Source organism: Microcaecilia unicolor, chromosome 2, assembly GCF_901765095.1.
Source record: "Microcaecilia unicolor chromosome 2, aMicUni1.1, whole genome shotgun sequence".
NCBI classification, from domain to species: Eukaryota; Metazoa; Chordata; class Amphibia; order Gymnophiona; family Siphonopidae; genus Microcaecilia; species Microcaecilia unicolor.
The window spans coordinates 444363576-444378043 of record NC_044032.1 but is presented as its reverse complement, the minus strand read 5'-3'; the positions used below and the strand labels follow the sequence as shown (position 1 = coordinate 444378043).

The 14468-nt window shown below is 45.8% G+C and overlaps 1 protein-coding gene across 1 annotated transcript in view; it reads right to left on the bottom strand.

The window, feature by feature from the left end:
• The window catches only part of LOC115462129 (fibroblast growth factor 18-like), a 141744-nt gene that overhangs the window by 110939 nt on the left and 16337 nt on the right, over window positions 1-14468 (bottom strand). Inside the window, exon 2 of the mRNA XM_030192168.1 lies at window positions 12881-12911. Within this exon, the coding sequence (XP_030048028.1) occupies window positions 12881-12911 (31 nt within the window). The remainder of the gene's footprint in view (window positions 1-12880; window positions 12912-14468) is intronic.

Genomic DNA, 14468 nt, shown 5'->3' with positions numbered 1-14468 from the left:
AGGGAAATAAGTATTTGATCCCCCACCAACCAGTAAGAGATCTGGCCCCTACAGACCAGGTAGATGCTCCAAATCAACTCGTTACCTGCATGACAGACAGCTGTCGGCAATGGTCACCTGTATGAAAGACACCTCTCCACAGACTCAGTGAATCAGTCAGACTCTAACCTCTACAAAATGGCCAAGAGCAAGGAGCTGTCTAAGGATGTCAGGGACAAGATCATACACCTGCACAAGGCTGGAATGGGCTACAAAACCATCAGTAAGACGCTGGGCGAGAAGGAGACAACTGTTGGTGCCATAGTAAGAAAATGGAAGAAGTACAAAATGACTGTCAATCGACAAAGATCTGGGGCTCCACGCAAAATCTCACCTCGTGGGGTATCCTTGATCATGAGGAAGGTTAGAAATCAGCCTACAACTACAAGGGGGGAACTTGTCAATGATCTCAAGGCAGCTGGGACCACTGTCACAACGAAAACCATTGGTAACACATTACGACATAACGGATTGCAATCCTGCAGTGCCCGCAAGGTCCCCCTGCTCCGGAAGGCACATGTGACGGCCCGTCTGAAGTTTGCCAGTGAACACCTGGATGATGCCGAGAGTGATTGGGAGAAGGTGCTGTGGTCAGATGAGACAAAAATTGAGCTCTTTGGCATGAACTCAACTCGCCGTGTTTGGAGGAAGAGAAATGCTGCCTATGACCCAAAGAACACCGTCCCCACTGTCAAGCATGGAGGTGGAAATGTTATGTTTTGGGGGTGTTTCTCTGCTAAGGGCACAGGACTACTTCACCGCATCAATGGGAGAATGGATGGGGCCATGTACCGTACAATTCTGAGTGACAACCTCCTTCCCTCCGCCAGGGCCTTAAAAATGGGTCGTGGCTGGGTCTTCCAGCACGACAATGACCCAAAACATACAGCCAAGGCAACAAAGGAGTGGCTCAGGAAGAAGCACATTAGGGTCATGGAGTGGCCTAGCCAGTCACCAGACCTTAATCCCATTGAAAACTTATGGAGAGAGCTGAAGCTGCGAGTTGCCAAGCGACAGCCCAGAACTCTTAATGATTTAGAGATGATCTGCAAAGAGGAGTGGACCAAAATTCCTCCTGACGTGTGCAAACCTCATCATCAACTACAGAAGACGTCTGACCGCTGTGCTTGCCAACAAGGGTTTTGCCACCAAGTATTAGGTCTTGTTTGCCAGAGGGATTAAATACTTATTTCCCTCTGCAGAATGCAAATAAATTCATATACTTTCCACAATGTGATTTTCCGGATTTAATTTGTGATGTGCTATCTCTCACTGTTACCAATAACCTACCCTTCAATTATGGGCTGCTCATGTCTTTGTCAGTGGGCAAACTTACAAAATCAGCAAGGGATCAAATACTTATTTCCCCCACTGTATGTATGGGTTAAAGTTTTGGTTAGCTAAGAGATTGGCTAGTGGTATCATCATTAGGTTGAAAAGGATTGGTGAGAGGGGGGATCTTTGAGGAACTCCACATTCCGGAATCCATGGAGGTGATCTTTCAGCGTTCGTTGTTACTTGTGACCTTGAAGCCCTGATTTTGGAGTCTGACTTGGACATAGTTGCAGTCACAGAGACATGGCTCAATGGTTCCCATGAATGGGATGTAAACATACCAGGCTATAATCTTTTTAGGAAGGATAGAGAGGGACGTATAGGTGGAGGAGTAGCTCTGTATGTGAGAAATGATATCCCAGCGACTGAAATGACAGGGAACTGGGGAAAGGAGGAAGCGATATGGATCACCTTAAAAAGAGAGGATAGAACCTTGGTCCACGTGGGTGTTGTCTATAGACCCCCGACACAATTGGAAGAACTAGATAAAGATCTGATCGCTGATATTCAAAAGTTGGGGAAGAAAAGAGAGGTGCTGTTGTTGGGAGATTTTAATCTGCCGGATGTAGATTGGAAGGTTCCGTCTGCAAAATCGGAAAGAAGTAGAGAGATTGTGGATGCTTTCCAAAGTGCTCTGCTCAGACAAATGGTGAACGAAACCATGAGGGAGGGAGCCACGTTGGATCTGGTGCTCACGAATGGGGATAGTGTGTCAAATGTCCGAGTGGCTGCACACCTGGGAAACAGTGACCATCAAACGGTTTCTTTTGATGTAACGGCTCATGTGGACGGCGGCCACTCTAAACTCAAAGTCCTCGATTTCAAGCGAGCTGACTTTAACAAAATGGGAGAATACCTGAGGAAGGAGCTGATGGGCTGGGAGGACATACGAGAAGTGGAAGAACAGTGGTCCAGGCTAAAAGAAGTAATAAACAGGGCCACAGATCTTTATGTAAGGAGAGTAAATAAAAGCAAGAGAAAAAGGAAACCGATATGGTTCTCAAAGCAAGTGGCTGAGAAAATAAAGATTAAAGAGTTAGCGTTCCAGAAATATAGAAAATCTCAAGAGGAGGAACACGGGGAGGAATACCGGATGAAACTGAAAGAAGCCAAGAGAGAGGTACGTCGAAACTGAAAGAAGCCAAGAGAGAGGTACGTCTGGCGAAGGCGCAAGCGGAAGAACAAATGGCTAGAAATGTAAGGAGGGGAGACAAAAACTTCTTCAGGTATATTAGTGAAAGGAGAAAGACTATAAAGGGAATTGTGAGACTAAAAGATACAACAAAACGCTATGTAGAAAATGATGAAGAAAAAGCCAATTTGCTAAATAGATACTTTTGTTCTGTTTTCACTGAAGAAAACCCTGGGGAAGGACCGAGAGGGACTAGCAAAAGTACACCTGAGAAAGAGGTGGATAGAGCGCCGTTCACAGAAGAGAGTGTGTATCAACAACTTGGAAAGCTGAAGGTGGACAAAGCCATGGGGCCGGACGGGATCCACCCCAGAATACTGAGGGAGCTCAGAGAGGTTCTGGCGGGTCCTCTTAAAGACTTGTTTAATAAATCATTGGAGACGGGAGAGGTTCCGAGGGATTGGAGAATGGCGAAGGTGGTCCCTCTTCACAAAAGTGGGGATAGGGAAGAAGCTGGAAACTACAGGCCGGTAAGCCTCACTTCGGTTATTGGAAAAGTAATGGAAGCCATGCTGAAGGAAAGGATAGTGAATTTCCTGGAAGCCAATAAGTTGCAAGATCCAAGACAACATGGTTTCACCAAAGGGAAATCGTGCCAAACGAATCTCATTGAATTCTTTGACTGGGTGACAGGAGAATTAAATCAAGGCCGTGCTATGGACATCATCTACTTAGATTTCAGCAAGGCTTTTGACACGGTTCCCCACAGGAGGCTCTTAAATAAACTAGACGGCCTGAAGATAGGACCCGAAGTGGTGAACTGGATTAGGAACTGGTTGACGGACAGACGCCAGAGGGGTGGTGGTGAATGGAGTTCGCTCGGAGGAGGGAAAGGTGAGTAGTGGAGTGCCTCAGGGATCGGTGCTGGGGCCCATTCTGTTCAATATATTTGTGAGTGACATTGCCGAGGGGTTACAAGGTAAGGTTTGCCTTTTTGCGGATGACACCAAGATTTCCAACAGAGTGGACACCCCGGAGGGTGTGGAAAACATGAAAAAAGATCTGAAGAAGCTAGAAGAATGGTCTAACGTTTGGCAATTAAAATTCAATGCGAAGGAATGCAAAGTGATGCACTTGGGGAGTAGAAATCCAAGGGAGACGTATGTGTTAGGCGGGGAGAGTCTGATAGGCACGGACGGGGAGAGGGATCTTGGGGTGATAGTATCTGAGGACCTGAAGGCGACGAAACAGTGCGACAAGGCGGTGGCAGTAGCTAGAAGATTGCTAGGCTGTATAGAGAGAGGAGTGACCAGCAGAAGAAAGGAGGTTTTAATGCCCCTGTATAAGACGTTGGTGAGGCCCCACCTGGAGTATTGTGTTCAGTTTTGGAGGCCGTATCTTGCGAAGGATGTTAAAAAAATGGAAGCGGTGCAAAGAAAAGCTACGAGGATGGTATGGGATTTACGTTCCAAGACGTATGAAGAGAGGCTTGCAGACCTGAACATGTACACCCTGGAGGAAAGGAGGAACAGGGGTGATATGATACAGACGTTCAAATATTTGAAAGGTATTAATCCGCAAACAAACCTTTTCCGGAGATGGGAAGGCGGTAGAACGAGAGGACATGAAATGAGATTGAAGGGGGGCAGACTCAGGAAAGATGTCAGGAAGTATTTTTTCACGGAGAGGGTGGTGGACGCTTGGAATGCCCTCCCGCGGGAGGTGGTGGAGATGAAAACGGTAACGGAGTTCAAACATGCGTGGGATATGCATAGAGGAATCCTGTGCAGAAGGAATGGATCCTCAGAAGCTTAGCTGAAATTGGGTGGCGGAGCAGGTGGGGGGAAGAGGGGGTGGTGGTTGGGAGGCGAGGATAGGGGAGGGCAGACTTATACGGTCTGTACCAGAGCCGGTGATGGGAGGCGGGACTGGTGGTTGGGAGGCGAGAAATACTGCTGGGCAGACTTATATGGTCTGTGCCCTGAAAAGGACAGGTACAAATTCAAGGTAAGGTATACACATATGAGTTTGTCATGGGCAGACTGGATGGACCATGCAGGTCTTTATCTGCCGTCATCTACTATGTTACTTGGTAAGATCTGGTGGTGAGGAATCCCTTGAACCATTTGAGAACTGGGTCTCCGACTCCGAAATATTCTAGTATATGAAGTAATATTTCATGATCAACCATGTCGAAGGCGCTAGACATGTCAAATTGTAGTAGGAGTATGTTCTTGCCAGTTGCAATTGTTTTTTTTGAATGAGTTCATTGCAGACACTAGTACAGTTTCGGTACTATGGAAAATCGTCCATGATTTTCTAGCATGGCGGTAACTCAGTGGTAATCGGGCAGCACCATGCGGTACCCAGTTACTGTCGGGTTAGCGTGGGAGCCCTTACCACCACCTCAGTGGATGGTGGTAAGTGCTTGCATGGCCATGCAGTAAAAGCAATCTTATTGCATGACCATTTTCAGGCATTTTTACCGCATTTTGGTAAAAGGACCCTTTACAAAATACTGTAAGTTACGTGCATCCTTGTTGCACTATGGCTGGTGTAAGCATGAGAACCTAAATATTAGGCACATCGATACCAGGCTATGCAAATATTCTAAAACAGAATCTAGGTGCCTATATAGAATAGGCTCTTACCGAATTGCCCAGGTATAGAATTGCCCCAATAGTGCCTGGGTGGAGTTAGGGTCGAGCAAGCATATTTCACTTAAGTATATAGATAGCATCTGCTATCCATAGAGCTAAGTGGGTTAGGTTAGGCCAGCAAAAAGGCTGCTCTAAATTAAACCAAGGTTCAAGGTTATTTGATTAACCACCTAAGGCAATACCATCACAGCGGTTTACAGGTAAAAAGCAAGTAAATTAATACACAGAATAAATATATATAGCAAATACAAATAACATATACAGTGGGGGAAATAAGTATTTGATCCCTTGCTGATTTTGTAAGTTTGCCCACTGACAAAGACATGAGCAGCCCATAATTGAAGGGTAGGTTATTGGTAACAGTGAGAGATAGCACATCACAAATTAAATCCGTAAAATCACATTGTGGAAAGTATATGAATTTATTTGCATTCTGCAGAGGGAAATAAGTATTTAATCCCTCTGGCAAACAAGACCTAATACTTGGTGGCAAAACCCTTGTTGGCAAGCACAGCGGTCAGACGTCTTCTGTAGTTGATGATGAGGTTTGCACACATGTCAGGAGGAATTTTGGTCCACTCCTCTTTGCAGATCATCTCTAAATCATTAAGAGTTCTGGGCTGTCGCTTGGCAACTCGCAGCTTCAGCTCCCTCCATAAGTTTTCAATGGGATTAAGGTCTGGTGACTGGCTAGGCCACTCCATGACCCTAATGTGCTTCTTCCTGAGCCACTCCTTTGTTGCCTTGGCTGTATGTTTTGGGTCATTGTCGTGCTGGAAGACCCAGCCACGACCCATTTTTAAGGCCGTGGCGGAGGGAAGGAGGTTGTCACTCAGAATTGTACGGTACATGGCCCCATCCATTCTCCCATTGATGCGGTGAAGTAGTCCTGTGCCCTTAGCAGAGAAACACCCCCAAAACATAACATTTCCACCTCCATGCTTGACAGTGGGGACGGTGTTCTTTGGGTCATAGGCAGCATTTCTCTTCCTCCAAACACGGTGAGTTGAGTTCATGCCAAAGAGCTCAATTTTTGTCTCATCTGACCACAGCACCTTCTCCCAATCACTCTCGGCATCATCCAGGTGTTCACTGGCAAACTTCAGACGGGCCGTCACATGTGCCTTCCGGAGCAGGGGGACCTTGCGGGCACTGCAGGATTGCAATCCGTTATGTCGTAATGTGTTACCAATGGTTTTCGTGGTGACAGTGGTCCCAGCTGCCTTGAGATCATTGACAAGTTCCCCCCTTGTAGTTGTAGGCTGATTTCTAACCTTCCTCATGATCAAGGATACCCCACGAGGTGAGATTTTGCGTGGAGCCCCAGATGTTTGTCGATTGACAGTCATTTTGTACTTCTTCCATTTTCTTACTATGGCACCAACAGTTGTCTCCTTCTCGCCCAGCGTCTTACTGATGGTTTTGTAGCCCATTCCAGCCTTGTGCAGGTGTATGATCTTGTCCCTGACATCCTTAGACAGCTCCTTGCTCTTGGCCATTTGTAGAGGTTAGAGTCTGACTGATTCACTGAGTCTGTGGACAGGTGTCTTTCATACAGGTGACCATTGCCGACAGCTGTCTGTCATGCAGGTAACGAGTTGATTTGGAGCATCTACCTGGTCTGTAGGGGCCAGATCTCTTACTGGTTGGTGGGGGATCAAATACTTATTTCCCTCTGCAGAATGCAAATAAATTCATATACTTTCCACAATGTGATTTTCCGGATTTAATTTGTGATGTGCTATCTCTCACTGTTACCAATAACCTACCCTTCAATTATGGGCTGCTCATGTCTTTGTCAGTGGGCAAACTTACAAAATCAGCAAGGGATCAAATACTTATTTCCCCCACTGTACTTAATAAATTTATTTACCAAATTTAGCATGTTTGCTGAACCCCTGTAGAACTGCAAGAGCCAGAACGTCTCACCACTTCATACTGACTAAATTCACATCTCGCAAGCCACAATGAACAGATATGTCTTTAATAAAGTTTTAAACACTGAGAGAGAAACATCTGAATAAACTGTCAAAGAAAGGACGCTCCACAATGCGGACCAGCCACAGTAAACATCGGTTTCCGAGATGTTAAAGGAACATCTCTGACTGAGGGAATAGACAAAAGGTGTTGTTGGCTTGAACGTAATGCTCTAGATGGAACACAGGACAGAAGATGGACAGACAAAAATGTAGGAAACCCTGAGTGCAAAATTTAAAAACCACTCAACTGTATGGATAGTAGCTGATTGTTACCACTATCCAGACAGGGGGGGGGGTCGATATTCACTGTGGTTTACACCCCTTCCCGTGCACTCCGCTCCATGGATAAATCCTTCTTATCTGTTCCCTTCTCCACTACTGCCAACTCCAGACTTCGTGCCTTCTGTCTCGCTGCACCCTACGCCTGGAATAAACTTCCTGAGCCCCTACGTCTTGCCCCATCCTTGGCCACCTTTAAATCTAGACTGAAAGCCCACCTCTTTAACATTGCTTTTGACTCGTAACCACTTGTAACCACTCGCCTCCACCTACCCTCCTCTCTTCCTTCCCGTTCACATTAATTGATTTGATTTGCTTACTTTATTTATTTTTTGTCTATTAGATTGTAAGCTCTTTGAGTAGGGACTGTCTTTCTTCTATGTTTGTGCAGCGCTGCGTACGCCTTGTAGCGCTATAGAAGTGCTAAATAGTAGAAGGAGTAGGAGAGGCTCCAGACTGCTTAAAAAACACTGACTGGATTGTCCCCAGATTTTGAGCAGCACTTAACTACAGAGTGCCCCTGAAAATCCAGTGTGACTGCCACAACACCCGGCAGTCTGGGAGAGGAGTCCAGAGGAGCTGGAAGGTATGCAGATGTGGGTGATAGTCACTTCTGGAGTCCGCATGCCTAAACAGATTGGGTCTCATGAAAAACAACACTATCTTTGCCGGTTTAGCCCAGTACCTGCGTAACTTCCAGGTCTCCCAAAGACCCCTTCAATGCCAGTGCCAGTCATTGAATATCCAGCAGCAGTCAGTCTTTAAAGACACGCTGACCACCACCAGCTGAATCCTGACCCGTTAGTTGTCTATGGTCAGCTGCATACATGCACAATCAGTATTTTTTTTTTAATGCATCAGCTGGTGAACCCACTGGCTACCTGGTCTGAATATCGGGCCATCAACAATTAAAGCATCACTTTCTTCAAAATTTTAAATATTGAAATATCAGTGCAATACAAGGCCTAAAGAGCATGAATTGAAAAAAATATATACATATTTATTTATTTTTATTATATTTTCAGTACTCTATATATCGATTTTCACCCCACTTCCCACATTAAAAGTTGTTTCCAGGCAGCAAGATGAAATTCTCACAGGGAACAGTCTGGTCTGAGGTACTGTAGTGTGATTTTTGCCCCACAATGCTAAGGGGCTAGTTCAGTTCCAACATCAGCCTACAGCTAGTTAAAGTATCCACTCTCTCCTAGGTAAAATCATGAGTGAGCAGGACAAGAAATTTGAAAAATGTATCCTTAAGCATTCCTCTTTTACAAATATAGTCTTTCTTAACCACTCCCCCAGTTTCCCGTAACATATTTTGTCAAGATTCTGCAGCAACAGTTAGCAAATTCAGTCAGGCTTTTCACACTTCTGTGTCATATTGGTATAAATTTGGATGGATCTGCATATTAAATAATGTCAACTTGTATTTTACTTTGTAACAATAAAGTAGCTTTCTGAAAGTTGCTGTGAGTCTGGTTAATTTATTGATTTCTTAGGGGGGAAGGGGGGTATGAGAACTTTGTGATCTGTGCTGTGATGGTGGAAAGAGAGAAGGGAGATATAAAATAAGGTAAAGAAGAGCTCTGACAGGACCAACCCTAACCTTGAGTGACTCTCTTTTTTGCATGTGGCTCCGCCTGTCAGCCCCTGCTGACTTAAGCAAATGAGACCCTACAATGAGTCTTTGCATATGGTCTCCCACCCAGTGGCGTACCAAGGGGGGGGGAGGTGGCGGTGGGGGCGGTCCGCCCTGGGTGCACGCCGCTGGGGGGGGGGGGTGCTGTGCACCTGTTGGCTCCGAGTCCACTCATTCCCTCCCTGCTGCTCCCTCTGCGCAAGGGAGCAGCAGAGAATGAGTGGACTCGGAGCCGACAGGCGCGCGGCACCCCCCCAGCAGGTAAAAATGCACCCGGGGGGGTCGCGCTGCACCCGGGGGGGTGTAATTTCACCGGGGGGAGTCGGGCTACACCCAGGGTGGGGTGTAATTTCACCTGGGGGGGGTCGCGCTGCACTCGGGGGGGGGTGTAATTTTGCCAGAGGGAGGCCGCGCTGCATCCGGGGGGGGGGCACATCGGCGATCCGCCCTGGGTGTCAGCCAGCCTAGGAACGCCACTGCTCCCACCCTTTCACATCCCCCACAGGTCATCCCTAGGATTAAGAAGATAAAATATCTCAGGGAAAGGGGAAGGATAGAAGACAAAATCACAAAAGGAAGGGAGGAGAGAGAGAGAGAGAGGGAGGAAGGAGAGAAGAATGGGAGATTCTTAGATTGGGAAGGACATGGCCGCAGTTTGACTGTTTCATTTGGGGGGGGGGGCAAAGGGTGTGGCTTTGCACATTTGCATATTTATTTGATAATATATACTGTACATATTCATTATGGCTATTAAGAAAAAAAAAACTACAACAACAAACACACACACACACACCAGACTAAAATGCTGAATATGAAGCCAGCATATCAAAAACAATAGGGCCAGACACTTTATAAAATAACACAAAACCCTACAAAAAGACACTTAAACCCTGTACAGAAAACTTAACACACAACAGCCCTAACCCACCTATGAAAAGACAGTGCTATAAATATTACACTGAACTCCAGAGTACCAATACACCTGCTACTGGAAAATGGAACAAGCTGGACTGTTACACATTCCTACACAAACACTACAACACTATATGCTAGCAGAATATGTCACCTCTGTCACATATGCAGAACACGGACAGACCCTCATGTAATACAAAGTAGGGAACCACAAAAACATGCCCACAAAAACTGAAATAAAGATCTCTTCAAGAAAGCCAGACTCTGTAAGCAGTGCAAGTACTGGTAAAAGAGAAACAGAAATGTAATTTTTCCTGTACTCTGCAAAATACAACAATAGAAAAAAAATGTACATTTCACAAAGCAGGCACATCTCAGTCCTTAAAAAGCATTAAATCAAAAGAATGCTTTCTTTTCTACCTTTGTTGTCCGAGCATTCAATTTTTCTAGTTGGGTTGATCCCAGTCTCTTTTCCACTTTCCATGTTTCAAATTCTTTTCCAAGTTGGCTTTTCCATTTCTTCGCTCTTCTCTTGTCTTCTTCCTGTCCTTCTCTGCATCTGTCTGGCACTGATCTTTCATTTTACTTTTTTCACCCCCACTTTTCTCTCACTCTTTAGTCCTTAGTATCCATCTACCTACTGGTTTTGAACATCTCCCTCTCATTCCCTCTCCAGCACTCCCATTCCTCCCTCTGTCTCTCCCTTACCCTGTCTCCTAAATTCCTCCCCATTCTTTCACCCACTTCATTAGTCCCCATTCCCATCCTCTGTACTCACCCTCTTTGCCCTCATTTATCCTCCACTGCATCTCATCACCCTATTGGTCTCAGCTCCATCCATGTCTCTCCTTGCTTCCCTTGCCTCCAAGGCCACTCTTCTGTCTATTACCCTATACCCCATGTCCAATAGCTTCTCTTTCACCATCTTTTTAACCCTTTTCTACCCTAACTCAACCCCCTTCAGAGACTCAATCCCTTCTCCTATACCCCTCACCCCAATCCTTTTTCAATGCCTCGTATCCTCTCTCCAGTCTTCCATGTCATTCACATTATGTTTCAACCTTTCCCCACATCATCTCCTTTTCTTGCCCTTCTTCTCATAGCCCTCATTTCACATCCTGCTTCTTCCCCCTCCTAACCCCCCCCCCCCCCCCAGTCCCATCCATCTCCTGCTCCTTCCCTCTGCTCACCACTCCTCCCAGTCCCATCCATTGTCTGCTCGTTCCCTCTGCCTCACCTCTCCCAGTCTAACCTGAGAACAGGAGACAAGGTGAGCCTGTCTAGCCCACTATCAGGCTTATTTTCGAAAGAGAAGGGCGCCCATCTTTCGACACAAATCGGGAGATGGGTGTCCTTCTCTCAGGGTCACCCAAATCAGCATAATCGAACACCAATTTTGGGCGTCCCCAACTGCTTCCCATCGCAGCGGCACATGGTTTCATTTTTGACAATTTGCAGGGGAAGGGGACAGGGAAGAGTGAGAGTGAGCGCAAGAAGCAGGGCCAGGAAGTTCAGGGTTCTTTTAGACTGCTGCCACTGCAGTCGCATTCACTGTCAGTCATCGCCAGAAGGGCAGCTTCTTTGGGGGGAAATGCCCCCCAAACTACGCCCATGGGGAAGGATGAGATGAAGTTTGGAGGATCCATTCCTACACACCTTGTTTTGAGGCTACTCCTTTCTCTCACTCACACCACTGCTGGAACCTCTCCAGACTCCTCACTTACTCCCTGCATCCTCTCCAAACCCCTCATTCGCATCCCATAGCCCTCTGATCTCCTCACTCCACACCAATATTATTTTCTCCCTGTCACCCTCCAATTATCTCAAACTTCGCTTCCCCCATCCCAACTCTTTTGCATCTGCTCCCTTTCCCTCATCCACTTTCTCCCCTCTCACTCCCTCTGCCCTCCAATCCCCTCACTTATTTATGGTCCCCCCCTGCATTCTCTCCTATCCCCTCACTCATTCTCTGTTCTCCTACTCCCTCCAATCCCCTCACTCACTCGCTGCTCCCTAGGCATCCCCAGCACCCCCATCATCCCCTCCAATATTCTCACTCTTTCCTCTAACCTGGTGCTTTCTCCAATCCCCTCATTTTCCCCACAGCCTCTTCCTCCCCATATCTCCCATCTCAGAGACTCAATTACCTTCTTCCTCCACATTCCCCTGTCTTGTGATCGCTCACTCACTCTCAATTCCTCAGGCATCTCCTACAATATTCACACTCTCCCTCAGCTATCCCCCTGCACTATTCCCAAATCCCCATTTCCCTTAGCCATCTTCCTTCCTCAAGTTCGTACCCCTTCCTTCACCATCACTGGACACAGGGATCAGGAGATAATTATTTGGGGTCTCATATTTCATTTACTGCATTTGACACCAAATAGTAAAAAGGCAAAAGACGACAACTGACAGAACTCTGGATACAAAGACATCTAGCTACTGTCATCATCACTGTTGCTGCCACCAGAATCACCTCCCCAATGCCATTCTCAGTACAATTCAGGGCACAGAAGAGGGCAGCAGCAGTGTGGCACTTTGTAACATAGTAAACATAGGGCTGCATTTTCCTCCTAGGCCAGAGGATGGCACTTTGAACCACTTGGTGAACAGTGAACTGCTGGTACAAGAGGGATAGTGAAAGGATCTCAGCTGGGGGGGGGGGGGGGGGGAGGGAAAGACAGAGAAGGAGAAAAGATGCTTGTCTTCATAGTCACTGCCAGCACTGAAGCTTCAGCATAGCCCCTGACCTGCAGCAATTACTCAAGACCAGCCAATTCCACAGCAAGGGCAGAATCTCACACCCACAAAATCATAGTAGACCAAGGACCTGTACATATGTTGCCCCATGGTTTAGGACACAACAATGAATATATAAATTTAAATATAGCTCAGTACTTACCTGGAAATACAGAATTAGGAGCTGAAAATACCTAAAAGGAGAGAAAGAAAGGCAAACGATGAAACTAGGAAATGAAACTTTTCAGCCAGTTCTACATTATAAAGTGAAAATTCAACAGAAACAACAAGCACAGGTCTGGAGCTCAGTCAAATGAATTCCGCAGAGGAGAAAGGCAGGCAGAGGTAACATAATTAACAGCAGTATATAGAGGGAAGAAATTCTTCCTTTCTCTACCCTCCAACCAAAGTATAATTATAACTACTGATCTATTTTGAAGGAAAAGCATGTACTAATTTTATTTATGTTTATGGCTTTGTATTGCTTTGGGTATTTTTATAGTAATTCTACTGTATTTGTATATGCAATGGGGGCAATTCTATACATTGAAGCTAAATTTTAGGTGCCACAAAGGGGTGCACTGAGCGCCAATTCTACAGCAACTTAAAGGCATGCCTAAGCCATTATAGAACACTAGCGCAAAGCCCCTTTGACGCACAATTTAGGCGCGGTCACTTATGTCATCTCATTAGGGTAGGTAGGTGTGTTTAAGTGTGCCATGCAACATGTGCCATGGACAGTATTCTATAAGTTGTACACTAGAGGCTGACTGGTTTCAGTTACAGTGCTCAATAGAAATAAAACAAAATAAAACATGGAAAAGAAAACAGGATGATACCTTTTTTATTGGACATGTTAGTACATTTCTTGATTAGCTTTCGAAGGTTGCCCTTCTTTGTCAGATCGGAAATAAGCAAATTTTGGTAGATGACAGTATATATAAGTGAAACATCAAAGCATTTCAGTGACAGTCTAACTGGATGAGGGTGGGTTAGGTAAGAGACAGGGGGAGTCGGGTGGATGAGGGGCAGGGAAATATGCATGGAGATGATGGTGACAAAGCAGTACAATTTTATGGTTCATAATTTGCTAGAAAACCCAGATCTTTGTTAAGTCCTGTCTGGTGGGTATCAAAATATTTAATCATTCTGACTTCAAAGGTCTTGCGTTCCTGTATTGTTTTAAAGTTCCCTTTCAGGATTCTTACCATGAAATCACTGGTACAGTGTTCTGGTTTTGTAAAGTGCTGCCCCACAGGCGTGACATCATTATTTGTACTTAATCCTTTTTCAGATCGGGTTCAGTTTGGCTGAAAGATTATTTTAATTTTCGGCTATGTTTTGGTTTTGGCCGAAAATGACTGTATGTTTTCGACGGAAGCCAAAAATGTGTGCTTTGTCCTATTTGTCTCCCTTGGGAGTTGCCCTTACTCCCAGACTTCCTTCCTCCCTCCCCCCCCACCAAAGGCCTCCCTGGGCTTATATTACAGTCTCTGGTGGTGGTCTAGGAGTGTAGTTGTTGCAGAAATGATTCCCAGTTACTCCTTCCCATTCCAATTCTGCTCTCAAATTGGCTGCTGTGACTAGAGCATTGCTCCTGCCCTGACTACACCACTAGACTACCAGGGATTGTAAAGTAGTCCCGGGGGGGGGGGGGGGCTACTCTTTGCATTTGTTTTTTAATTGTACTGCAATGGCAAATAATGCAGTTATCATCTTGCACAATAATTTATATGGTACATAAAATGTTC